The sequence below is a fragment of the Fringilla coelebs genome (genome assembly GCF_963513975.1).
Source record: "Fringilla coelebs genome assembly, chromosome: 2".
NCBI lineage: Eukaryota > Metazoa > Chordata > Aves > Passeriformes > Fringillidae > Fringilla > Fringilla coelebs.
The window spans coordinates 71,404,301-71,431,981 of NC_140029.1; the positions used below are offsets into that span (position 1 = coordinate 71,404,301).

Genomic DNA, 27,681 nt, shown 5'->3' on the forward strand with positions numbered 1-27,681 from the left:
GAAAGTCCTTCAAGATAATTCTAACTGACAAGTCCACCACTAAACTTCAGAGCTGCATCTTTTAAGTACCTCTGGGGATTGTGACTCCACCACTTCCCTGGGCAGCCTGTTTCCATACTGGTCAATGCCTTCCCTTAATTTTTTCCTCATATCCAATCTAAACCTCCCTTGGCACAACTTGAAGCCATTTCCTCTTGTTCTTACCATCTTTTACCTGGGGCAAGACATCCCCCCTTCAGTACCATCTCCTTTGTGGTGGTTGTAGAGGGTTATTAGGTTTGTACCCCTGCCATTTTCTCCAGGCTGAACAATCAGAGCTCCCCCAGCTGCTCCTCACAGCACTTGTGCTCCAGACCCTTCCCCAGCTCCACTGCCCTTCCCTGGACATGCTCCAGCACCTCACTTGTGTTTTCCTGAATTGAGGGGCCCAAAACTGAACTCAAGGTGTGGCCTCATCAGTACTGAGTACAGGGGCAAGGTCACTGCCCTGCTCCTGCTGGCCACACCATTGCTGATCCAGGCCAGGATACCACTGCCCCTCTGGGCCACCTGGGCACACCCTGGATCATGTTCAGCTGCCATTGACCAGCATCCCCAGGTCCCTTTCTGCTTGGCAGTTTCTCTGCCAGTAGTGCTGCCTGGAGTTATTTTGCCCTCAGTGCAGGATCCAGCGCTTGACCTTGCTGAACTTCATACAACTGCCCTTGGTCCATCAATCCAGCCTGTCCAGATCCCTCTGCAGGGCCTTCCTGCCCTCCAGCTGATCAATATTCTCACCCAACTTGTTGTCATCTGCAAACTGACTAAGAGTATACCAAATCCTCTCATTGAGAGCATTGATAAAGATGTTAAACAGAAATGGTTAAATAATAAAGTAAGCCTGAAGAATCTTTTGTAGACCATTCGAAGTCTCTGAATATATTTATGGTCTTTCTCCTTCTGGACGGGGATGACAGGAGGCACTGTTCATCTGTAAACTGTCATAGTTGAAGAGGAAACTCACTTCAATGTTCCCAATATAACATCACCAGTGTTATGCCAGTTAGGAGGGGCTGGGTAAGGAAAGCAAAGCTTTGAAAGCTTTCATATAAATTTGGTGTCTTTTGCATCAACTATCAGCAAGTAGGTAAATGTGAAACTATTTTTAAAGCTACTTTTTTCTTCTGAAGTAGTTTGGCATGGGTTCTGAAGCTTAGTTGTTGAATAAAGGAACTTTCCAGCAACTGCATTTGAGTACTTCTAAATGTAGGTTACAGCTGTCCTTTTGGGAAAGGCACATAGCTCAGCATGTGAGAAACTGACACCTTTTTCTCTCCTTTTCAGAGTATCTCCTCTCCAGAAGTCCGAAATAGTAGACATGGTCAAGAAACACGTCAATGCCATAACACTTGCCATTGGGGATGGTGCCAATGACGTAGGAATGATCCAGACAGCTCACGTTGGAGTGGGGATCAGTGGCAATGAGGGCATGCAGGCAACCAATTGCTCGGATTATGCCATTGCACAGGTCAGATGCAAGAATGAGCACCTGCCATATCATCTTTGGGAAATGCACTGTGCAGCCATGTAGTGTTCAATTGGCTTCTTCTGAGCTAGAAGCATCTCTGATTGTTTCTTTTTCCAGGCAGCTGTCTAGAATATATTTTGGATATATTTTTGGGTATTTGTTATGATTTTGTATTCTTCAGGGCAAAGCCCCACCTCTCTTCAAAGTTTTAGTTTCCTCCTGACAACTGTACAATATCTTGGTTCTTCAGTAATCAGGGGGAAGCAATTTCTGGAATGCTTGTGTTAATATGCTTTTAAGTAACTGACCTGTCTTGGTGCCATCTCTTCTCTTACTGTGAGTAGGTACTATAGCCAGGTGTGTGAGAATTTGGCTGTTTGGCAGCTCTTAATTTGAGGCGTCTCCTCTGTCTTTATTTCCCCTCACCCCCTTTGTTGCATCCAAGAACTAGAGTTACATCCACAGTTCTAGACAGCTGGCCAGCATTTTCATTTTACATGTGTTATTTTGAACATTATTTGGGTGAGTGCTCCTAAACAAGTTCATCAAATTCAGAACTGATTGCTGCAGCTAAAAAGAGGAGTTAAAAGCCTTTTTTGTTTATTTTGCTGAAGAAACCACAATTTAGAATCATGATTTTGAAAGAAAAAACAGAAAGGAAGAAGATGCTTCAGTTGCTGAATATCCTCTGAATACTGTTTACACCTGAGATGCTTTGGGTGTTTGATGCAGGGCAAAACCCGATGGAGCTGACAGGAAACAGAGACAATCCCTTGTCTCCTCAGTGACCAGAGTTTCAGCTGATGTTTCCTTCTGGCAGGGTGTAGTCAGATTTGTTCTACCAAGTGATGTGAAATATTACCATCTTTTGATAGCTCCCAGTAGGAGGTGAGGTTTTGAAAAGGCAGGGATGATGCTGCTGTGTGCACAGATAACTGTTTATTGTGATAACCCTGCTGGGAAGCAAAGTGTCAGTCTTGTACTGCTGCTCTGTTGTGACCTCTGATGAAGAACACTGAAGAACCTGAAGTTTCAGGTTTGAATAACTGAGACCTTTCACAAAACCTATCTTCAGAACTTTAGGCAGTTTTACCAAGTTTTTCTGTCATGAGCAGTAGCATATTCCAAATTTATACCAGCGTAGGAACTGCCATAGCCATTGTCTCTGGTATCTTGTAATGAGTTTTACATTTTAAATTTCAGTGGATTATATATAGCTTCTGCTGTACAACTTAATGGGATACTTTTTACCTGGACTTCCTCAGGTCATTTATTACTTCTGCTTTGGTAACTAAGCATAAGCAGCAAGACTTCTGTGTGTAGAAGGCCCTACAAATGTTATTTCTTTTGTGTCCCAGTAATGCTAAATCTGGGGAAGTAATTCCACATTCGCGTGTTGCTTTTGCATTAAAAAACCCCTGTATTGCAGTTTAGTGTTAGAACATGGAAGCTGCTCTTTGTTTAAATTCCAATCAGTAAGTTACTGACAATAACCATGAATCTTTTTCATTCAATATGAAATAAAAGCTGGTGACACCAGCACAGAATTGCAGCATTCAAAAATTAGTGAAACACCGTGGAGCTGGTTTTTTGTGATTGTATAGAAGAATTTGTACTGATTTAATCAGAAAATATAGAAAAAAATCCCTGTAGTAGAGGAGACTAATACTGTGTGGTAGTATGTGCTTAAAAAAAAAAAAAGTAAATTAGTGTTCAAAAGAAAAACTTGATCTCCGTGGAGTGTATTTCTTTCAGCAAAGGCATATAACTCCCACTAAAACATTACTGTATGTGCATGCCTTGAAGGCAGAGTATGTTCTTATTGAGTAATTTAAGACGACCACTGTAATGTAGCATCTCATGTTCAAATGCTATTTCAAATGCAGTGCTGCCAGAAGTAGGCACTTAGAGAAGAGAGAGTCTCTATATAGGCTCATTTGGGATTCCAGGGAGAATCAAAGCATAAACCAAACAAAAATTAAAAGCCAACTTGTGTCTGACTCCACTTGAAATAGCTTCCACAGGTGCAAGGAGCATCTGTTTGAATCATCCTTTTCCCTTGAAATGATATTGCACCAGTGACCTCTATTTAGAGAATTCCCAAATCAAATGACCTAACTAGTTATAGAGACAGTAGTAGACTTTAATATCTTTTTTTTTTTCTCAGTAAATAGCTTTATCATCTTAATCCAGAGAACATCTGGTGTCTAGGGACTGTTTCCTTTTCTTAATTAAGGAAGCTTCTTTCTTCAACAAATGTTCTTGTTTCAGTCTTCTTCTTTGGAAAAATTAGCTTGTTTTGTGGATGTCTTTTCCCTGTCTTAAAACCCCCAACATGCCATCACCTCATCCTTTAGTCAAGATAGATTCTAGAAGATAATCTTTGTATAAAAGAAGTTATGCTAGGGTTGGTACAGAGATGACTGTAAAAACTTACACAGTTTCACAGGTAGACTGGCCACATGGTCATAATGTTTCCTGCAGGTATAAAATGCTGAAAATACAGCAGCAGCCAAACAAGGACAATGTCTTGGTAGGGCCCCTGTCTGTGCTGCTCTGTGCCAGTAGCTCTCCATTTGCATAGTATCAGCATCAAAGCAGACTTAGTTCTTGGCCATGTCTTAATGGGACTCTTCACTGGTGTGAGCAGGCTCTGAGTATCTTCTGAGTATCTTCCTTGCTGTGCTCTGTAGTGCACTCATTTTCATGAGAGCACAGACAAGAGCATTTAATGGTAGGATTTTTTGTTGCTTTGAGCTTTCCAGAAGACCACATCTGAGATGGTCACTTGTTAGATTCAGCAGAGAGAGGTTCTCAGGCTGTTTCTGACTATTCTCCACAGGAGCTTAGGATTGACTTGTAAGGACATTGTGGCAAGTTTCCCATCACCTTGGTGGTGTTTTCTTGTGATTTTAATGAGGAAAGTTGTAGTTCTCCTGCAAATTAACTTGGGGCATTTAGGGGTCTAACAGGTCAGCTACTCCCTTGGGAGTGTCCCAGTTACAGCTCTAGCTGAAGTTAAGCTGAGAACAGTGAAGCCTGGTTCACTTTTGTTTTCTCTCCTTCTCTGCTGGCATATCCTAACAAATGGGAGTTGCTGATGCGTGGGAGAGAGGCTGTCCTTACAGGATTTGTGGTTCAGTGATTTCATTGCTGGAAAGCATGGGAGCAGAGCTGCCTCACAACAGCCCTAACTCATTACTGTAGCTTTCAATTTCAGATAAGTTTTGGTTAAAATAAAGGATCTAGAATCTAAATTTAGAAAGTCAGTGTTTTCCTGTCGAGTCACTTTGTGGAAAAGGAAGCAAAGCAAATAATTACCTTAGTGTGTCCAAGATCCCTTCAGGTACGTACATGCTAAACAGTAAACACAGTCATCCCTTTGAGCTGCGGGCAAAAGAGGAATGCTGCAGGTCATAAAAAGGTTCACTAACAAAGCCAAGACAAGAAAATTATGCATTTCCCAGTCTGGATTACAACACTGGCTCCATAAGAGTCCATTTTCAAAAGTTCTGAATTTGAGCTCCATCTGGAGTTCAAACTAGCATTAAAAGGTACACAATTATACAAGATTAATTTATTTGCCCTTTTTGGCAAATGCACCTTGCTTTTACAATATTTTATATAACACACAATCACATGCATTCTGTGGGCAGAAAATGTTAATGTAAGTATCTGTTCTCTATAAATGCATCTATTTTTCCACTTTAGTTCCCCTCTTGTGTATTTTATTTCAGATCAAGACGGTTTTGTTTATTAGGTTGTTCATTATACACAGGGAAAGGAGATTCTGAACCTTGTAAGCCGTCAACATTGATTTTATCATCAGGATGGTAATAACAATTGGAAGACATTTTGCCATTTAAAACCACTTTTTAGAACCTTCAGAAGTTTTGCTACAAAAAAAGATTTTACCTTTAAATATTTTTAGAATTGTTTTTAGCGTAAATCTTCTGTTTACTTGTTTAAATATTGCACTTCAACAGCTTTCGGGGCTGATTTGAGATTTTTTTTTTTTTCCTTGAGGGCAGGTGTTTACTTTCAACAAATTTTTTTTAGCAATTCTTTGTATATATAAATACTTCTTCTCTGTCTTTCAGTTTTCCTACTTGGAGAAGCTATTGTTGGTGCACGGTGCTTGGAGTTACAATCGAGTTACCAAATGCATACTGTACTGCTTCTACAAAAATGTGGTTTTGTATATTATTGAGGTAAGAGAAGCTAAATGGGTGGGTCTTACTGGTGCTCATTCTTTAAATCATCTCTTCTAACTAGAAAAGCTCACCCAAATGGATTGAGAAAGGACTGCCATCTTTTTTCCATGTTTAACAATTTAAAATTCTGTTTTCATCCTCAAATCAGTTCACTTGAATCTTTTAATGTTTGTAAAGGAAGACCAAAGGTTTTCAGTACTGTGAAGCTTTGGATATGAGATGCCAGAGAGAAAGTTCCTTCCTTCTCTGCAAACAGTCTTATTGAAAGCATCTTTGTATTCATGGAAATATTTTAATTAGTGCTTATATTTATAAAAACTGGAATTTGGGAGATAAATTTAAATCAAAAATTAATTTAATAGCATTTAATAGGAAAATAGTAAACTACTCAAAACTATAGCTGTAGCTTCCAAGTTACAAAGACAACAGATTAGCTGGAACTGAAATTAGTTTGCTTTGTTTTCTGGAAAAAGATGACATGATTTTGCAAATGACGTTCATTTACAGAATGAATCAGGTTATTTGATTTAATAATTAAAACATAACTGTATTTTGAAAACAATTTGCTGGAAGATGTCAAGTGAAACCATGAACCTGGTTTTTAAAGAGGGCTGAATACTGTTACTGCCATTCCATTTCAGCAGGAAAGCTTAAGGGAGGAGTGTAGTCTTCATGCTGCAGAATATCATCTTGAATTTAGGGTGTATTAGGAAGGGGTTTTTATAATGTGCTGTTGCCTAGTTAGAAATACTCAAGGAACTTGAAGTCAGTGGTTTGATCAGTTGAGTATCAAGTGATCACTTGCTACAGCAATTTTCACAATGTTCATCAGTTTTATTAATATATGTGCATATAGATTAGATTTTCTATTTCTTTGTACCATTGAGCAGCCATGAAGGAGGTTAATAGAAAATTGCAAAATTTATTATTAGGCAGGTAATGATATCAATTATAGGAGATAGTGGGTGAGTAATTTTTTAATATTCAGTAAGTCATGTAATGATCAGTGGTCAGTATTCCTGACTGCATCAGGCGTTGATAATTTTCTTTGTATGATGTTTGAGAGCAAATATTGTCCACTAACTTGTTTCACTTCTCCTGTGCTATTTCTGAATTAGCTATTATCTGTTAAAATTTCAACACCCATTAGTCTACTGCAAGAGAGCTATCCTACACATCATGTTTTTAGTTCAGGTTTTTACATGCTGTTGGAGATGATAATATTTGTGCAAAGAAAATATAAATAGCTTTATAAAGAACTGTTCTGGTGTATTTCTTACTGAGCATGGCTGGCTGTTGCTGGGGTTTTGCCTGAACTTTTCAGAAAATTCTTAATGGCATCATGATTTTCTGCTAGGGTTCTTTTCTCTATTTGAAAATTAGTTTTGGAAATCCTGCTTCTAGCTTATTATAGCACCATGTGTCTTTGTTTCTTTTGCCATTGTCTGACAAATTAAGTTCTGCATCAAATATTGTGTGGCAAAACTATGCTTTCCCATATAAGCAGCTGTGCAAGGAGCTGAATACAAGTGAAGTTCTTTGGGACCTCCATCCTGAGGTAACTCCATTATTTGACCCAGATATCACCAGATATCTCTACATGATACATAAAATCCAAGTCTGCTCTGAGAATATGAGGTCAGAGGTTCTCTCCATTATTTTAGGCCGTGTTCAGTTCTTTCTGCATACTGTCCTGAGACAAATGAGCTTTTGTGTGTCCTCATGTCCATGACTGAGGAGCAGTCAGTTCCACCAACACCTGAGCACTGTAAAATGTCTTACAAGATGCAGCTCTGCACTTCAGCTACCTCTCTGTGCTTGTGCTGCATAAAAGTTGGGAGCAAGTTTAAGGCTTTAAGGGAGATGAAGTCACAGAAATAATCCTGTTGTCCTGCACCAATGGGAAGAGCTCAGTTTGGTTTTCCCTGGTGAGTTTCCTTTGCTAGCAGCCTTAAGGAACTTCCCCTCCAAACTGTATAAAAGTAACCAAATTGCCTGGAAGCCAAAGAGACACCAGTTTTGGTACCCTAGGGATACAGGGTAGAGAGAAGAGATCTTTAATTCCCTCCTTAGATTTACACAAAGAAAGAGAGGTTGTTTTGTGTATGTGCTGTGAGGCTTGGCAGTGTTGATCAGTTTGTGGTATGGAATGATGCTCATGAAAGAGATGCTCCACCAGGGAATAGATCCTTCAACTTGAGAGAATGGTACTTAAATGCTTGGCACTTCTGCACTGCTGCTTATGTATATGGTGTGTTTCTGATTGTTTCCTGGTGCTCTGGACAAGTTCAATATCTACCCCTACTTTCTGCTTGGATATATGGTGTATGGGGAATATCCTTTTAGCATTGTAATGAAACAGGGATTTGAACTTGAACTACTTTCTAAGTATCTTCAGAAGGATTGTACTAAGTAAATATTTATACAGTTGAATGAAAAAGCACATCATGAATATGACTGCCAGTTCTACCTTTGTTACTGTATCTGTTTTATTTCAGTGGAGTTTTAACACCTGAGGAATAGATATAGTAAGCCTTATATAAATGGCTTTTGCAGCAGAGAGGCACTGGGGCTATCATAACTTTTATTCCCTGATACTTTGCAAATACCAGAGGGAAGGAAGAGGTGGTGGTCCAGCTTGGCACACAGAACATCTGGACAGATCTTGCAGAGGCATGCAAGTTAAGGTATTAAGATTGAACTTAATTAAACAATGGTAAATGCTTGAGAAAAGCATATTGTCATCTCTTTTCATAGCATCCCAACGCTGCTATGCTAAAACCCCTCATACATCTGAAGTTCATCTTGATACCAGTTATGTACACTTAAACCTGGAGGATCCAAAGTGTTGCATCCCTGAAACATTAAATTTACCAGCTTTTCTTCAGGTTCTGGGCTAAAATATAGAATTTGGGGTTTTGTGAAAAGTATACTTAGGTAATTGTAGGCATGGGCTTTACTCCTAGGAGGTCCTGTGGGGTTGCGGCTGGTGCTTACCTTTCTGCAATGGCTGCTTCTTTGTGGAGAGACAGGGGCCCAGGAGCTGTTTTCAGCTGCTTTGATGAATAAAATGTGTGCCCATATTGAGGTAGTTCCATGCAGTTAGAGGGGTGGTATAGCAGACAGCAGACCTTGTGGTTTAGTGATTGCAGGGGCAATGGAGCTGAGAGTGTATTTTCCCTCTCTCTTGAAAAGGCCCTCTTAGTATTTTTCAAGAGGTGAATTTTAAGTCATCAGAGGAATAAAGTTTTGTGAAATCTGTAAAGATTTTGTCTTGGCTTAATACCTGGAAACTCTATGTTCCTCTCCTTTTTCTAGCCTGGTGTCTCATTTACAATTTCTTCACCACTGTCCTCCTGCCATTCTCTTGATTTCTCCCCCTGATTTTTGAAAATACAAAGCTAAGCAAAGTATAACTAAAAAGCACAGAGAGAAGCAGATCCTGGAAATTCAAGTCCTTTTGGTGGGATTCTTAGCCCAATTCCTGAACCTTTGTATATCACTGTTGCCAAGGTGCTTCGGGGTATGAAGTTAAGGTTCTCTTACTTCTGGACTCACCTATCAAAAGGGGTGCAGAATCTAGCCTTTCCATCCACAGAGCTGGTTGGCAGATTAACTGCTGCTTCTTCCCCCCTCTTGACTATGCATGCTGGGTCTGCCCTAAGGGTAGCAGGGGAATCTGCATGGAAAGCTACCAAGATGGCCATAGGGATGAAATGCAAATACAAAGCCGTGTCTTTGGTGTCCATTCCTGTATTTCCCATGTCTGCATGCACTAGCAGTGTGCACTAAATCTGTTTCTAAGGAAAGCCAACCATTCAGCATCATCCTGAGGCAGAAGACCAGTGACAAGGTTTCAACTGTTAAAGATTTGACAGACAAGTAGCTGGGCATACTCACAAAATACCATTTCATTCAATTACTTATATAGCTGGCTTCAAACTGAGTAGTGAAACAGAAGATGTGTTTCACATCTGTTGAGCAGATATGTTTAACTGGAGATGATATAAAGTTGTCCTGTTGACATCAGAACTTTGAAATATAGCTGATTTCAAATGTAAAAGAATACAGGAATGTTGCTTTCATGTCATGCTTGGAGAAGTAGAAACACAGCAAGATCAAAGGTGGTATCAGAAATATCAGGTAAGAGTTCAAGGCCTTTGGGAATGGTTCTGTGGAAACAGTAGCATGGAAGATAGCTTCCAGGCCAACTCAGTGTGCAGGAAAAATGTGCTCAGTTCTTCACTGGAGAATGTGGGTTTTTTGAAACATACTTAATATGAAGCACTTTTGTACTATATATTGCAGAATGAGTCAGGGGTGGGAATAGATGATCCCAGTGTCAAGGTCTGGCAGTGTAGGGCCATGACAGAGAAATGAATGACAAGTGGGAAGGGGAGAGTATAATGTACATACCTTGGCTGCTGCATAATTTTAATTTCTACTTTAAGAATCCAGAGATAAATTGCAAGCCTAGATTAGAAAGCTGTTTCTTTGTAGCTGCTGAAAGGGACGTCTAATATCTGAGTGGTGTTAAACAAACAAGATAAACATACTGAACAACAAAACGCTAAGATCATAATTTTTATTCTAGAGCTGAATTTCCAAGGCTCTGAGCAAACACAATACCTAGATAAACGTGCTTTTAAACAACAGGTGATTTTGTGAGTCAGCAAGGTCTGACAATGAGAGCTCTTAAGTGCTCCACATACTCTTAGTGGTCACCACTTCAGAGGAGCTGATAGCACAGGCTGCCAAAGCACACATCAAGTGTTGCTGCATGAGACCTTGCATTTGTTTTTCCTGTTTTCTTGCTTTTCCGTCAAACACAATAGGTATTTTAAAAAATATGGAAAACAGGCATGGGAATTTAAACTTTTTTCCCCAAATGCTAGGCAGAAATGAGTGTATCTGTTGTGGTACTAAAAATATACAGCTGTAATGCTTCTGTATGCTTATCTCTGATTTATGTGATCTGACTTTTACCTACATCTCTGTGCTTTCTGTTTCCAATTGACTTTGACACTCTTAAGTTACAGCCAGGCAATAGAGAACCTTTAAGCATGGGGATTTTTGCAGTAAGTTGAGGACTGAAGCGCTATGACTGTTGTCATATAAAGCAACTTACTTAAAAAATAAGAGCAGTCTTTTCCTGCATTGTTAAATTAAGGAGAAGAACATATGGTTGCAAAACTTTCCAACAAGGATAACAAGAATAAAGGTAGCTAGCTGTCTTGTCTTCTTGTTCAGATTATTCAGTTGCCTGTTACAATACTTCAAATGCCAGTAGGCATTTAATAATCATTACTTCTGTGCATATACTCAGTTGGTGTGGTAAGCTTAGCACAATGCTCTCTTCATGGTGAAGCAAAGGAGGAATATGTGTGTGTGTGTGTGACTTTCATTTTGTATCAGTTGGGAATCTAGATTTGGATTCTCACAAATGCATACATATCCTGAACGTGTAACTTACTCTTTGTAGTGTATACAAAGAGTGTACAAATTCAGTGCCTGAGAGAAATGTGTGTCGTGTCCATGTGGATAACCTTTGTGGAAGCTCTGTGCTCGTGGAGAGCAGTATGGGACTGGCAGGTGTGTCACAGGACCCACAAACCTGTCAGCAGTACTAAGCGGTCTGTCTTAAGGTAACCCAATCCTATCCAGAAAGAGAAACTTTTTTGTTCTCTTCTTGTGTGTTTTTGAAACATGTAAAAGAAAAGAATTCCATACTTCTCCGCTTGGGTTATGTTAATCAGTTCAAAAAGAGCAGAATATTTATGGAGGGTATAGTACAGAAGGTGGAAGACATGAAAAACATAGGAATGAACACAGTGTGAGGAACAAAACTTGTGAAACTCAGCATTTTATTTCTATAATTTGTGGGGAAACAGGTCTTACATATGTGTTTATTTTTCTCTTGCACTGTCCATCAGCCTTGTACACAGGTTTAACATGGAAAAGACCTAAGGCAACACAGAACACTATCCCCTTCCTGCCCACCAAAAAAGCTGATTGCAGGCTCCAATTCAAGAAAACATTCTTTAGCAGCAGTAGTTACAGGAAACAGATTCTACAAGGAGCCTGCCAAAGTTCTTACAATATTGTAAAATACAATTTTCCAACCTATCCAAAATTTTCCAGATATCGCTTTGTTTTTGTTACTAAAAATATATCTGAATTCTTTATAGTACCTGGTTTATGTGCTGCTACTGACAATTTGTTCTCTGTTTTAACCTCCCCTCTTGTCTGAAGAAATTCAGCATTGTGTATAGGCTGATCTCATCAAATTTAATCCATGATTGACCTCCTGTTTTTTGGCTTCCTAATTGAGCATGTTAATCCCAAAAGTTCCCAAGGAATCAGTCATGAAGATAAACCCGTGCTAATTTTCCTTTCTTTTTGTAGTGCTATGCACAGCACAGTGAATCATGAGAGAGCAGTCCATCTTCCCAGAAAACCAAATTGGCCCGGCTATGTAACGGCTGTGTTTGATTTTATTCCCAAGAATGATGGAAACTATCAGCGTTGCTCTGAGTTTATGAGCACTACCTTGATTACAGCCTGCAGCCAACAGAACCTGTAATTTTTTAACATTCCAGATATTACAATTGATAAATCAGGTTCCTTTGTGTGGTCTCAAAATCTCTAGATGAAACACCCATCAGGTTCAGTAGACACTGCAATAGAAGAGATCCACTCTGATATTTTATTGGACACAGAGTATGTTGAGTGCCTGGATCAATTTGTTGTGTACATTTACAAGATGGCACAGTGATCGTTCCCCCTCCCCGCCCTTGGTAAAATGTATGCTTCATTTGGTGTGAAAAATCTTAAATTCATAATCTGGTGGGTTTATACCAAAGCAATGATAATGTTGTTCTCTGAGTTTGAGGCCATTCAATGTGAAACATTTAGCCATCTCCAGAACAGTGTGTTCTTCAAAGCCAGAATCCTTTAATCAGTAAATGTTTTTTCACTTTGACTATGTCACCAATAAAAATACAAGTTCATGTTTAGGAGAGAGCCTAATATGAAGAAGCTTTTACTAGAGAAGATAAATCTATATTATGAAAGTTGGGAAAATCCAAGTCTAGGTTTTTTTCATCACAAAACCAGCTTTGAAATTCAAGAGTTCATTGTTGATCATTTCAGCCCAGCTTTCTTTCCAAAAGCTCAAAGTTCTCACATAAAATATAACTCTTCTTATGGCCTTGAACATGGAATTGAAAAACATTCTGTGTGTGACTGCTGTGACTCAGTACTGCATAACCCGTTGTTTGAATAAAAATATTTTTTAAATAAAAATTACTTTCATCTAGGCTAATTCAGTGCACATGACATTACTTGTTGATACAGAGAAGCCTAAATTTCAAATTTGTGTTGGTGTTGAAAGTGTAGATAAACCTTATAATGGAATTACTTGTGCTTAGCACTTGAATGCTGAGTTTAGCAATGCTGTTCTACACTGAAGGCATGAGTTTGAGGGAGTTTTTTAAAAATCCATCTCTACAGATGCATCAATGCATATATGGTAATACATCTATTCACAAGAATATCCTTTGGGCCTGTGCTGGTTTTCTTTCTGGCCTATACCCCTATAAATGTACTTCCTTTAGTAGAGACATTCCTCATCTGCATGGGAATAACAGAGAGCAAAGTAAGGTCTTATGCATATTGCATATGAGGAGCAGGGCTTTTTGTCTGTTTTTCTTTTTGCTAGATAAGCCATGGGGCTGTCATGCTGAAGATGTGAGATTTCTCCATTTCTACCTGTACCTCATTGCTCTAAATAGCAATCTTCAAAATACATTCCTTCAGCAATTATTTACTTGCCTTTCATAGAATAAGATGAGTTGGAAGGAACCTTCAAGGACCATCAAAGTCCAACTCCTGGTGCTGCACAGCACCATCCCCAAGAAGGTCACACCATGTGCCTGGGAGCATTGTCCAAACACTTTTTGAGCTCTGTCAGGCTGGTGCTGTGACCACTTCCCTGGGGAGCCTGTGCCAGTGGGTGAAGAACCTTTCCCTGATATCCAGCCTACGCATCCCCTGGGACAGTTCCATGTCATTCCCTTGGGTCCTGTTGCTGTCACCAGAGATCAGTGTTTTTGAGAATGGTAATGCACAGTGCTTAGAAAGGAGGCTGAGGAGGACTTGCCCTGGTGCCAGTGACTGCTGACAATTTGGAACAGTGAGTCTAATTCTCCTGTTTAGCTTTGAGGCACTGGCTTTAAAATGGCCATGTAAGAGTGTGTGTGTGTGTTCTGTTACTTAAATACACCTTGGAAGGTTTCAGTCTTCCAGGGGAGAGAAAAGCAGAATTACTTCTACTTAATCAGCTGTATCTGCTGCAGTTAAACTCAGAGGTTGTCCTGGTATTTAAAAACACTAGGTGTGAAAAGGAGGTTGCTGCAGTTCTTTTTGCCCAGCTCTTTGTAAAACACTTTTCAGAGTGACAGAGGGTTTGGAAATGCTGCAAACAAGGTATAACACTGATTCACAAGTCATGCTTTTGTGCAATTTCACAGTGCGGAATTCAGCTTGGAGCCCACTTCTGGAAATGCATGTGAGCAGTCTCACTGAAGTGACTGAATAGTAATTGCATTTTCTACTTTCTGGGAGGTTGTTTGGAAATAAAATGAGTTTATTTGTTCCAAGCCACGTGCTAGGATGCTGTTGTGTGAGCCCAACAAGCGCTCGTCTGTGTGGGCTGCATTTCCCTTGCCTGGACTCAGGTCTGCCTGGCTGCCAGCTGCTTGCCAGCAGTAAGGTCCAGCTACAGCTTGAGATTTTCTGAGTGTAAGAGACTTGATCAAAACACTGAAACATTCTGTTTTGTGTTCAGTTTTATCATCTTGAAGTATTTTGCTCATACTTTGCCTCTTTGTTCTTGGCAAGTTAAGAAAAAAAGCTAGTTTTACCTGAGCTCCAACAGCAGTCTCATTGTCAACTTTTCCTTTCTAATTGTTGATAAGGGCATTTTTCTGGCATCTTTGGAGGCACTGCTGGAGTATGTTTCTAAAGATCAGATTTTCTAGGGAGTCTTTTCAGTACAGATGCATGTAATCAATGAATTAATAACTCCTGGTGTCTTAATACCACTTCATAGACAACTCCAAAATCCTTCTGAATGCTAGCTCAGGAGTGTAGGGGTCACCAAATTTTTGGAATATAGAATTTCTTTCCAGTATATGTATCATGAACTGAGCTGGTCCTGATTATTTTGAGGTTTCTTGGGTTTATATGCTCATGACCCAAAGAAGCTAGGGCAGTGAACAAATTTAACTGAATACAGATTCCATTTTTAAATGCTGCTAGCAAAAAATTTTGCCATTTTACTTGGATGAGCACTAATGATAAAAATACCTCTATCCAGTTTCACTAATTAACCACTAGAGACTGTTTTATCTTGGGATGCATAAAAGGCATCTGTAACCTAGTTTAAATGCATATGAAGGATTTAAAATAAAATGTATTTTAGTTTGTCAAAGAAAAAAAAATCTAGAGTATAGCTTTGGAGGGTTTGTTTGCCCAAGTTCAGGTTCTTGAATGAAATTTTTTTACTGTAGCAGGGTCAGAGGTAAAAACTATACTATGTCTGCCATGATCAGTGTGCAGTGTAAATCTGGAGCAGCACAGGTGGTGCTTTCAAATGTGCTTTTATAGCCTCTTCTCCTGTAAAACCAGTTCAGTGGTTTGGAATACATGCTCTGTCAGGAGAGAGAACTCTGTGGCTAGGGACATTAAGAAAAGGTGTTGTCACCCAGTGCCCTTGGGAGTCTCCCTTCCAGTGTGGGGATCCTGTGTCACTCAACCAAACGGGCATTAGGAGGCATTGGCCTGTGTGAGGGCCCACAGAAGGAGCAAAAGTTTGAGTAACCTGTCCAAAACATGTTATCCTTCCCCTCTGTACTGAGATGTTGGTCCTTGCAGGTAGCTGTGACTGTTGATATGTTTCTGGTTGTTTCTGTGCTCTAGAGAGTAATTGCTTTTTGTAACTGCTTACACCTCCTCCATCTCTTTTCAACAAAACCATTTAGAACGTGTAAAAATGCACTAGAAGTAGCAAATTACAGTATTTACTGTATGATAGCATTACTTTTGAGCTATCCACTTTTCTTTACCAAGGTGTCAAAAATTAGTCAGTTGTAGCTCCTGCCCCTGATATTCCATTGATAATTCATAATGTTGTCTTGTCACTTCTCCTCTTCCTCGCTATTTTGAACCTGATTCCTCTCGTGAGCTTTTGCAATTTGAGTGTAACTGCTGTGAAATAAAGGCATCCTGGACCACTGGGGTTTTTTTGGTTTTTTGAGCCAGGATTCACAGCCCACTGTAATGAGGTCTGTGTCAGACAAGGGAGAGGAAATTCAGAACTAATACTTAAAGACTGAGACAACCATCTTCTTAACACATGTTTGTGGGTATACTTAAATGTGGAATATAAATGTCAGTAATCATGGGCTTAAGCTAAAACCCCAGAACTGTACCCCAAAAGGCAGAGGGGCCCATTCTGTGGCAAAACAAGAGCTAAGTAATCTTGATGCATGTTTGGGTGTATGTTACAATCTGTTTCTGTTCCATCAAGACAAAGCTATGAAGAACCACTGGTGGCTTCCTGCTGTCAGAAGAGTGAGGAAGGTCAAAACTTGGTCTGCCAGATTTTAAACGTGACAAGATTATTTTGCTTGCTTTCTTCTTGCTGGATTTCTTTCCTTAATTGCTTTTGCATGAATGCATTTGGAAAGGAAGGAGATGGAATATATTAGCCTTAGCTGCATCTAGCTTCTGCAGAGTTTCAGAAAGAGTATATATTATGAACTGCATAAATACTATACGTTAGAAAAAGAAATCCAATACTGTGTTTTCAAATCCAACCCCAAATAATGCTATATTTGTTAGTAATTGACAATGCAGATTGATTTTATTAGTGATAACTGACTAAAATACATAGCTCAATAACAGCATAAGCTTCAACCTTCAGTAGGCAGTAACACCTGAATCTCTCAGCATTATCTGTGATGATGGTTCCTGTCAAGTTCAATTTTGGTAGAAAAGTGAGTCTCCCTTTTAATTTTGCTGACAGTGTCTTGACCTTTTCTCCCTTTTGTTGCCAAGGAATGACAGGTGTCTGGAGCAGCCAAGCAATGTGACACTCAGCTTTGTGTCAACTCATACTCATTAGCTTTAAAAATGACATGTGGGTTTGTACTACTTGGAAATGTGTTTATGCCCGTTAATATGTCCTGGTTCACAGACAGTGTAGGGATAGACTGTTGAGTTGCTCCACTTTCTCCTGTTTTTCTTTTGTTTACTGTTGTTGAATATGTAAATGCATGATAGCTAGGAAATTTCAAGCTGTGGCTTCTATAGTGGCATTATTAGTCCTTGTTTGTCTGCTGCAGTCCACGTTGGTGGCACCACTCCGTGTTCTTGCAGTGGGTCCAGCAGCTTTCTCCACTGGAAGCTTTGTGCAGTGCTCACCTCTAAGGTGCCACTTCCCTTAGAAAGTCCCAGTCCCCCCCTGCTGTGTTATGGATGTTGCTGTACCTGGCACTGGGCTGTGCTTTCACCATCACTTGAGTTCACAGCTGGGCTGTGCTTTAATCCAACATGAATGTCCACTGCCATTAAAAAGGGCAGTCTGGTCTTCATGTCTCCCCAGGGGTGTGGTCTTTCCTCTCTTCCCTGCCAAGGCATTGGTGTTTGCACAGCTGCAGGATGGGCTCTTTAAGGTTAGAATTCAGCCAGATGACCTTCCTGATGTACACAGGAGCCCTTGGACAAGAGAAAGGACCAGCTCTTCTGACAGAGGTATGGACTTCTGTCAGACTTTACAAGTTATTTTAGTAAGCTAAGATGGGAGCCTTTGCTTATGCATATCTGCAGAAAAGACAAAATTTGGAGAGGTGGAGCAAATGAAGGGCATGAATTGGTTTTCATTATATTCCTAGTAATCACCATGGCATAACTGCTTGGGAACTTAAAATGTACCAATTTTGCCTTTTGGGCTGTCAGGATGTCTTTGAATAAAAGACATTCCAAACACAGACCTGGGGAAAAAGAGGGAAGGAAGATGAAAAGTGGTAGTTGATCCCAAAGAAATATCTGAGCAAAAAAGCCTTTCCCTATGTCAGTCACATGCTGTTGATGTGCATAAAGAAGCTGTGATCTCTCAAAACTGAGAATGCATCAGAGACTGTCATTTTAGCAAAATGTATGCATGATTACTAGATTTTATGGTGTGTGATTTGTGGGGTGTATGTATGTGGAAATCTTGAAGAATGTGTGTTAGGCCATCTGGACAACAAGGAGGAGCTGGTTTGTGCTAAAGTACAAGCTATTTCTGCAATGGAGGAGTGATAAAATGATAGCAGAGAAAGTTCTGGCAGACTTTATTTCTCTGGAAGCAGTTACTACTAGTTTTTAAGCAGCCCCTGATTTATGCTGAGTTGAAATAAGAAGGTAGGAGCAGTAAATCTAGGGGAAGAAGCAGGAATGTTACCTAAAACCAGGACAGTGCTTCAAGGGATGCCAGACATGAGAGTTGCTGTTCTCTTCAAACTGACTGATACTGCTGAGAAAGCATTGTAGGGAAGGCATGAGAATGAAAGTGGAACATTTTGAAATATGGATTAGGATTGAAAATCCTTATGTATTTGGCTTTGGGGAATGTAAAAAGTTACAAGTAAGCCTGGCAAACCTTCCTTTCTTGGACTTGGTGAAGGAAAGGGAGTGTGTGTTGGTGGTCTTGAAGGGTCTCTGTGGGGTTTGTAAAGCCCAGCTTGGTTGGGGGGCAGGGGAGGTGGCATTTGGATAGGCACAAAGCTCTCCTGTTTAACTTTCCTCCCTTCCTGAGGAGAATGACTGTTGTATCTTTAGCAATGAAGTCTTTACCTTGTTCACATTTTATAAAGGATAACAAAATAATGCAACTTTTAGCATGCTGATTTTGGCACCCAAATACACTGCTGGTACATCCATTGTTTCTGATGACTGAGATTTATTCCTGCTCACTCTTAGGATAACCATGCTCACTGAGAACTACTCATGAGCATGGAAGTCTGTCTGCCCAAAAGCTTGATTTCAATTTTTTTATCTTTTAGTATGACTCTGTTTCCTGTAGAGCAGATTGCCAGATCAGTAAATTATGCTCTCCCGAGAGCTGTATTCTTGAGAAACTCAGCACAATTCCCTGGTCATTGCTTGAGACTCTTCAAGTAGCTGACTTCTTCATAATCTGAGTGTTGGTTTCTTGGGTGGGTGTTTTGGTTGTGTTGACTGAGTCTGTCTTCCTACTTGTTTTACTGATGTGGCAGTGGGGAATCAGATCATGGAAAGTTTCAGGTGCTCCCTTTACCCACACTGGTATCTTGAGATTCATTAGTAAATTTGTTCTTGCTTTCCATGAAAATGCAAATCTGCACATTTTTATTACAGCTCCAAAGCAGCAATAAATGATACAAGTGCTGGGTACAATAAACTCCACTTGGGGTTGTGAGCCCATGGTTAAGTTTCTCATTTGTAAGGAAAGTTGCTGCTGCATACATTTCTATAATACAAAGTTTAGCAGTACTCCTGCATCTGCTGTCAAGTTAAAAAATAATGAAGATAGATAAAAGTTTAATTATCATATTTCTCCATTTGGAGGTATAGCTGGAAGCCACTCTGGTGGGCAGCAAATGTCTGCTCTCTTCTGTTTGAACAGAGGCAATTACTATTTAATTCTAATAAATGGGGACAAACAGAACTTCACCTGCCAGGCTTCATTTATTTCCCCTTCCCCCACTGGCATCAGTCACATACTCCTGTAATGAGTATGTATCTCATTTCAAAAAGCAGCTTTGGCAGTTGGCTGCCTGCTTAACAGTATATGAAGAATGATGTCCTACAAAATGGCTGTTGTATTTCATTTAAATAGTTCCTGCTTCCATTGCAAATATTAAATTGTCCCGACCTTGTCTTGTAGAATTTGGTAATGAGAGCAATCTTGTGAGATAAACGCTGCAAAAATAAAATTTAAAAACTCTTACTATCTCTTGTCAACACTTGCAGAGCTGGTGTAAATTTTGAGTGTTGTACACGTTCCCCACTGAGCACCTGGCTCGTGCAGCAGTGTCCTCAAAATCATGAAGTGCCTGAAGTTTTTGCCAGACTGTTCTAGGAAGTCCTGAAAAATAAGTTGGGGTAATAGCAGCACTATTCAGGTGCTCACTGCTATATCCTCTGAGACTGATAGCAACTACATCAGAGAGTTAGAGGTTTAAAGCATTGTCATAGAAATATACGCGTTGTTCTGTCGCAGTCGTACGTTTTTTCCTTCCAAACCATAAAAGGCTTCCTTCTGAATTGAATATGCGTGTGTGTGTGTGCACCACCTGAAGGTGTCTTGTTTTACCAGCCATACAAATGTTTAATGTCTGCTGTAAAGCAGAAAGGTACCTTTATAAAAGTTGTCAGTCACAGCTGTTTCACTGTGTTGGGGAAGAGGAGCAGGGGGGAAAAAAAAAAACCCAAGCAAGTTGTAGTCATAGTAGTACCAAAATTTAACAGGTCTCTCTTTGGTGCTTCAAACAGCTGGAAGTCCAGCACAGTTCCATCTGAGAATTAATAGCTTAGCATATTCTATCAATGATTAGTGAATTTCAGCTATTTCCTGAAAAGCATTTTGAACTGAATCCCTTGGATGCATGTCTCTTTGTATCCTTGATGTATTTCTCAAAGAGGAGCTATTTCTATGTTTGCATTACTCTTGCTTAAACCTGCTCCCAAACTATTTTGAAATCCCCATTGTATGTACAACAGGAGACTATAGTTGCAGTGTGTCAGACTTGGTAATTCCCAGTATTCCTCATCTTTAAAAGAAATTAGTTGCTAATGAAAATTTAAAAGGAATAGAGTGGAACAAGCATACTGCTATTAATATTTTCAGTATTTCGATTTGTGGTGGCTATTTCCCAAAATCTGAAACAAGAATTACTTACTGAATTTTATTATTTTAATAAAATCTTCTAAATTATATCTGTAGCCTTAGCAAAATTAATCTGATGTAGCCAAATAAATTGCCTCTGTGGTATGAGTATAAAATGTTCCTACTTGGTGTTGCTGAAAAGAAAGTTAAAAAATTCAGCCATCTCACTCTTTCCTTTTTTCCTGGAATGACAACTTTTTGCAGCAACAAGTCATTTATGGTCACTTCCCTGTTGTACTACTTTACGTAGTAATATAAAATTTAAGATAAATTATAGGTGATATATAGGTGAAGAAAAGCTTGAAGATACTGCATTTTGTTTTTTTTTTTCTAGAAAATATGCATGTTTTTGAGATGATATTGATTTAATGTTGGAAGACAGTTTTGTCAAAAGGCCATCTGGTTGGTAGACAGCAGAAAACTGGCCTTCAGTTTTTTGTTTGTTTCTGTACAGAAAACGCTTTGTTTTCTGTAGCCACTTAAATTAGGAGGGAAATACCACACCTACTGTTTGGGGAAGAATTGGGGCAGTTTTGTAACTTTTTCAAATTTCTGTGCACTGGTGACACATTATCTCTCAAGGCTGCTTGCCTGTCTTTCTCCCCTGTTTTTGGACATGTGCTTTAACCCAGTCTCTTTTGTAAAGAATACAAAAGCCTAATGCACCTGAATAGAGAAAGATCTTATTCCATGGTGTTTCAGTACACTAAAGAATTTAATCAATAATATCCAAACCTGACAACTAGGGAATTCCTGAAGGATGACAGATTGACATTAGGGTGACACAAGATGTACTGTGTGTGCATTTTTAGTAAGAATTAGTCTCTCCAGAGCCCGGGGCGGGAGGTCTTAGGAGATGCAGGAAACTTGAAGGAGATTCCATTCCAGCTAAGGACTACAAGAAGGTAATGAGCCCTACAGGCTCATTGTCATGCCTGTGATAGTCTCTATCATCTTACCACAGGTCAGGATCAGGAGGATCTCTGAACTTCTGGAGGATGTTTTCTAGGGGGTCATGGCTTTTGTAATTATCACACAGGTTATGAACACAACTCAGAAGTGTAGCTTATGCATCATTGCTGTTGGCATACGTGTCAGTCTTTTCTAGATGAAGGAAAGGGAGCCTTGTGCTGCAGCTGTTTGTTCTCTGAGGTTATTCCTGCTGGCCTACCACAGGTGATCTTATTTCTTCACAATATTTATGTGTTTTCTCATCTAGGCTTCTCTGAAGTGATGCCACTTGTGTTGCTTGCTCTTTCTCTCAGAACTTTTTACAAAGTTAAATATTTACATGGTGTCTTGTATCATTTATTTCTATAAAATATGATCATTGAAAAAGTCAAAGTAAGTCTTCATATTCCTCTTCTGTTGCAATGTCCCTGCAGAATTGAGAGGTTAGAGTGAATTCCTGATTCTTTATCAGATTTAATCTGTTTGGACCTGAAGGCAGATTTCCAACTGCCAGCTGACTGGGGCAAACCCTTGCTTTAGCAGCCAATTCATCAACTCAGAAAGGGTAAGATTAATACTTATGCTTAAAGAAAACAAAAGAAAATCAGAAAATCTGTATTTTCAGCTATTTGAAAAGATGAGAATGCAGTAAAATTATTCTTATAGCTTATTAACAACAATATAGCAAAATTATTTTATTGAACAGCTTGTAAATTATCCATATGTTAGGTTCTCTTTTTCTTTAATGCATGATTTACGGCATGGCTTTCCAATAGAGATGTGTGGTGTGTAATACAATAAATATACCAAAGTTTTGATCTGAACCTGAATAACCTAGGTTAAGTTTGATCATGTGTTGGTATTAAAATGGTTTACAGTAAGTAGTAATCAATCATAATAAATGACATATGTTGATACCAAGTTGTAACTCTGCTCAGTGCCCACAACATTGTTCTGATTTGAAGTAACCCATTGCCATTGAATTGAGCACGTAGACACACTGGGCTAAATTTAATTGCCTGGCAGTTTGCCGTTTGGTTTCACAGTACCACACAAGGCCAGAGTACTGAAGTCCTCAAAAAAATGAGGTGTCCAAAGTTTCAGTTCTTTATCTGTCAGACATGGTGAGGTAAAGTGTAGAAGACCTTTAGAGAAAAGGCTGAGAGGAAAAAACACCTTTAAATCACTCCAGGGAGAGCTTCAGAAGAGCAGAACCCAAACCAGTGCTTCTCTATTTTCAAAGCAACATATGCAGGCATAGCTGCATGAGTCTCATTAAGTTTGTCTGAATCGTGCAGCTAAAGCCCCATGCAATGTTTTGAAAATGCAGGAAATAAAAATGGTCTTAAACCAGACATCTGGGCTTCTATCCAGTTTTCCGGTGATAACGTCTGATGCATGCCATTAATAAAGCATCATCCATGGGCTAAATTATTCAACTATAGAACTCTTTGCAGAAGGCTTATGAGTCGGCTTTACTTAAAATAAAGGAAAAAAGAAAGCCAAAAGCTTCTGTTCACACTTCACTCTCAGCAGCAACCACTGCTAAGCACAAGGCCCTTTTCTTAATAATTCTCACATGGTATCCATCTGAATGTTCAGATCCTAATTTTTGTAGAATAGAGGAAGTGCTTTCTCTTTGCTGGTTTCGTTATCTCGGGTAGATTTCTGTAGAGTCCAGGTGCCAGGATTGGGGAAAAAGCGCACCTTTTCAGAGGTGTAAACCCTGCTGTTTGCCTGTCTTTTGTATTTTGATGCTGCCAGGAAGGCAGTGATCTTAGTAAAACTTCTTAGAAACTTCAAACCTTAATATTAAAAAATATTCTTAATAGTGAGGAAGGTGATCTAATTAACTGCTTCTGTAGATTAAGGTCTTCATGAGCAAGGTTTGGTTTTGCCTTCAAATGTCAACAACTAAGCTGTGTGTAGCTAAGAGGTTACTTTAAGATTTCCATAAATATAAATAACTTGATCATATTATTATACTGTAGTGTTAACTAGGTAAGTGTTATCAGTTCATCAAAGGTTTTGTTTTGTCCTTATCTGGTATAAGGTGTGGAAGGAATTGCTAAAAATGTAGTTGTGAAAAGGTGAGCTACTTGCTTTGCTGTGATACAGCTGTCTTTGGTGGCTTTTTGGAAGCCATTTGGTTGTAACCTCTCTGTCATGTTGATGGTAAAGCATGCAGAGCAGACTAAGGAAACTATGTCTGTAGTGGCTATGGTAAGTAGGAGACCTTTCAGTTGTGAGAAATAGCTTGCAGTTTGCTTTTGTCATGTACTTCTGTGCATTGTTCGTTTTGGTTTTTTTTTTAATTAGCCAAAGTACAGATTGCTTTGTGGCAATGGATTTGCTTCACAGTGTGTGGTTCTGCTTTATAAAACATTGCAATTGTTGGTTATAATTCTAAATCTAGTGCTGTGTTGAGAAGAGTAATTGTGCTATATTGGAACTAACCTTGAAATGTTTTTAAATGTCCATACAAATGAAAAAGAACTTTTCTGAGGTTTGTGTGTTTTATCTTATGTGGGAGACTTTAACAGAGTGCAGTGTAAACCTATAACTACCAATATTCTCTTTCCTCTTTTGTTCTTCTTTGGGGGAAATCTGACACAGCAGTTTTGAGTACAGTATCTTCTTTTAAATATGATTTAAGCTGCAGGTTTATCCAAGAGAATGAATGTGAGTTGATGTTACATATGCCATATTCTGAACTTGCCATATCTAATGAATGCTCTTTATTTGCTGAACAGGTGCTTGGTTCTTCATTTTTATCATCATGGGACACTCAGAGTTGCCAGTACTCAAAAAGAGTCATATAAACTGATTTCTTTAGAGAAGCACCCTGTTCTATGAAAAATTGCCCAAAAGCAGACCTGGCAGTTCCTTGCTTTGGGTTGCATCCTTCCTTAATCTCTGGTTGCATCTCTGAGAGTGAAGAGGAAAGCTGGTATGAGCTTCTATAGAAACTAAGAATGTGTTTTCTTGCTGGTGATCTGTTGCTTGGTATCTGAACTTGAAGTCTGGATGCATGTTAAATGATTGCATTGTACTTCTGGGGGCAGCCCAGAACTTTTGACTGTGAGTTTTAGGTGGGTTCAAAACACTAGGCTCAAGTGCAAGCCTTTACATGAAGCAGAAGGTAGTGCAGCAGTTGACAGCGCAGTGGTTTATTAATACCTAGCTGGGAAGGGAAAGGAACATTATGAACAGGACACCAGTGAGTAAAAGTTGAGGGATTGCCTCTCCACAAATTTCAACACGTCCAAAAGCTGATTAGTCGGTAATATCAAATACTTTGGTGTAATCAAAGATTTTTGTCAACTCTACCTAGAAAAATAGGTAACCAATATATATGAAATAGAGGGGTATCCCAGATCTCTTGGGGCCAGGATGGGGGAAAAATATTTTTGCTAAACAATGGTGCTAAGAGGTAAGAGAAGTAGTCTTTTAATCTAAACATAAGAAAGATTATCCAGAGGGGCAAAAGCATTTAAGGTATGAAATGTTTTTCACTGCACATGGCCCACAGCTAGTCTGAGAGCTGTCACCCTCAACATGTGTAGGCCTTTAAATCAAGTTGGTAGGCTTAGTACCCTCAAATATCCTCTTATCTTGCACTGTATCCACAACACGAGACCTCACTAATGCTATAAACACAAACCTCATTTTTTCCAGCCCTTTAAAGTTCTGTAAAAAAACTCCACACAGTTGGCCTGCTCAGCACAAGCACAAAGGGCCACAGGACTGTCAACCTGCTGTTCCTCCAGGTGCTGACACTGGGCAGTGAGGACACAAGCCTCTTGGTGTCCATGAGACTGGCAGTCCTCTCTCTGGAAGAACTGAAAAACACAGCATAGCTATTGCTGCCTCAAAAGACACCAGAGACCCTCCTAGAATTGAACAGAGCAAGCCAGCCTTGTATTGCATAGGTCTCTCCCAGCCTCCATTCTCTCAGGATCATTTTCTCAGAAAGAGTCATTTCAACTCCAAATATTAGAGTATCACAACAGACTTGATGTTTCATTTAAGATTGTCTTCCATACTGCAGCACAAGAATCAATTCAGTTTTAAATGCAGGTTTTAAATCTGTGGAACAAACTATCTGGGCTATCATTTCAGTTTAAATCAGGCTTAGAGCATTCACAGAACATTTGGAACCAATTTAAGTGGATTTACAATCACAGCGCAGTTAAACCACTGTAACTTCCTTGTGTAGACAGGCCTGTATGGCAGGCAAAGGAACATTTGTTTATAGTTTGGATGACTATATGAGGGAAAAGGGGATGTCAGAAAAAGCCTTCACTGTTTGGGGATTTTAGCTCTGAAAGTTGAAAGGTGGGGGGGGAAAGCTTGTTATTATACTTGCACCGCTCAAATATTAGAAGAAACTTTAAACCACTTTACGTTGGGTTCTGTCTCGGTCACTCAATTTTAACAACAGAGAATATAACACTTCATGCAACCACATCCAACCACTTGTGGAGAAATACATCCAGAATTTACATGCCAGACTCTCTTCACTTAGTAAAATACATGCTTTTCGGGTAAATTATAAATACAATTAATGTTTTTAACCCAAAACTTTTCTTTTCACCTTGCTTAATCCCCAGAAATAGTAGCCAATCCATTTTTACTGCTGTAATGTTGGATTTTCAAACCATTTTGCGATGGCAAGTGCTTACCTGCATTAGTAATCTTGTCATTCAGAAGTTCCCATTCAAAGTTGAGGTTTTATTCCCCTGAAAATAACTCATTGAGGAAAAGCCTCAGCATCAGAGCACTGTGTGTATGACGCTACTAATTCCAGGGGTGCATGAGGCTGGAAGACCTTTGCAAGGTGCTGACATACAAATGTTTGGTCCTTGGTGCCTTCCATCATCCCTGGGGAGTAATCCTCGGTCTTGTTTGTCTTACTAGCATCAGGTTCTAGCACGAACACATGCTCCTTTTGTTCAGATACAACACTGTCCTAATTGAATACTACTGAATATTTTCCTCTTGAGGGAAAGAGGATTTGACAGATTAGGAAATATTTCCTAATGTAAAGGCTACAGCAGCTTGGGTTTAATCATCTAAATCATCTCACAACCAACATGCCTTCTTTAGGGTCAAAGTCTTTTTTATGCTTCTGAAGCAGAGCAAAAGTTATTTCAACTTCCAGCTGAAATCACCCCCTGCCTCCAGAAGTACAATGCAATCATTTTACATGTTTCCAGACTTCAAGTTCAGATACCAAGAAACAGATCACCAGCAAGAAAACACATTCTTGGATTTTGTAGAAGCTCATACAAGCTTTTCTCTTCTGTCCACTATCAGAGATGCAACCAGAGATGTAAGGGGGGATGCAACGAGAAGTGAGGAATCACCAGGTCTACTTTTGGGCAATTTTTCATAGAACATAGTGCTGAAGAAATCAGTTTATATGGCTCTTTTTGAGTACTGGCAACTCTGAAAATCCCATTATAAAAGTGAAGAACGAAGCACCTGTTCAGCAAATAGGGAGCATTCATTTGGTATGGCAAGTTCAGAGTATGGCACATGTAACATCAACTCACATTCATTCTCTTGGATAAATCTGCAGCTTAATTTGTATTTAAAATAAGATACTATTGCAGGACATTTACAGGGGCTTAAGAGGAAACAAGAAAATCACAAAGGAATAGAACTGTGAAGGTCACCACTGCATAGGCACAGGAGACTTGGAAAATCCACAGAGCTGGATATTTGCAGATACTGTGTACCTGAGTACAGGAGACTGTGTGGTTCATACTCTTTCCTAGAGCTTGGAGTGCATGCATGTGCTTTTAAAAATAGGAACATGGGTGGGATCAGCTCATTTGTTTGAATGGCTATGACTGTCCTGATGCTCTTATGCCAAGTTAGCATTTGCAGTTCTTGGTGGAACTGAGATGCTCCTTCAGAGAGCTGAGCCCTTTCTCCAGTAACCAAGATCTTAGGAACACTGATAGATGCTTCCAAGGATTAAAAGATTCTGTATTGTGTATGACATAAATAGAAGTTTCCCCATCCAG

General features: G+C 39.5%; 1 protein-coding gene across 1 annotated transcript in view; it reads left to right on the plus strand.

The window, feature by feature from the left end:
• Positions 1-27,681, plus strand: part of ATP8A2 (ATPase phospholipid transporting 8A2) — a gene marked incomplete at its 3' end in the record, with an annotated part of 285,167 nt that overhangs the window by 165,244 nt on the left and 92,242 nt on the right. Inside the window, exons 26-27 of the mRNA XM_084201014.1 lie at positions 1,324-1,507; positions 5,608-5,718. Coding sequence (XP_084057140.1) covers positions 1,324-1,507; positions 5,608-5,718 — 295 coding nt within the window. The remainder of the gene's footprint in view (positions 1-1,323; positions 1,508-5,607; positions 5,719-27,681) is intronic.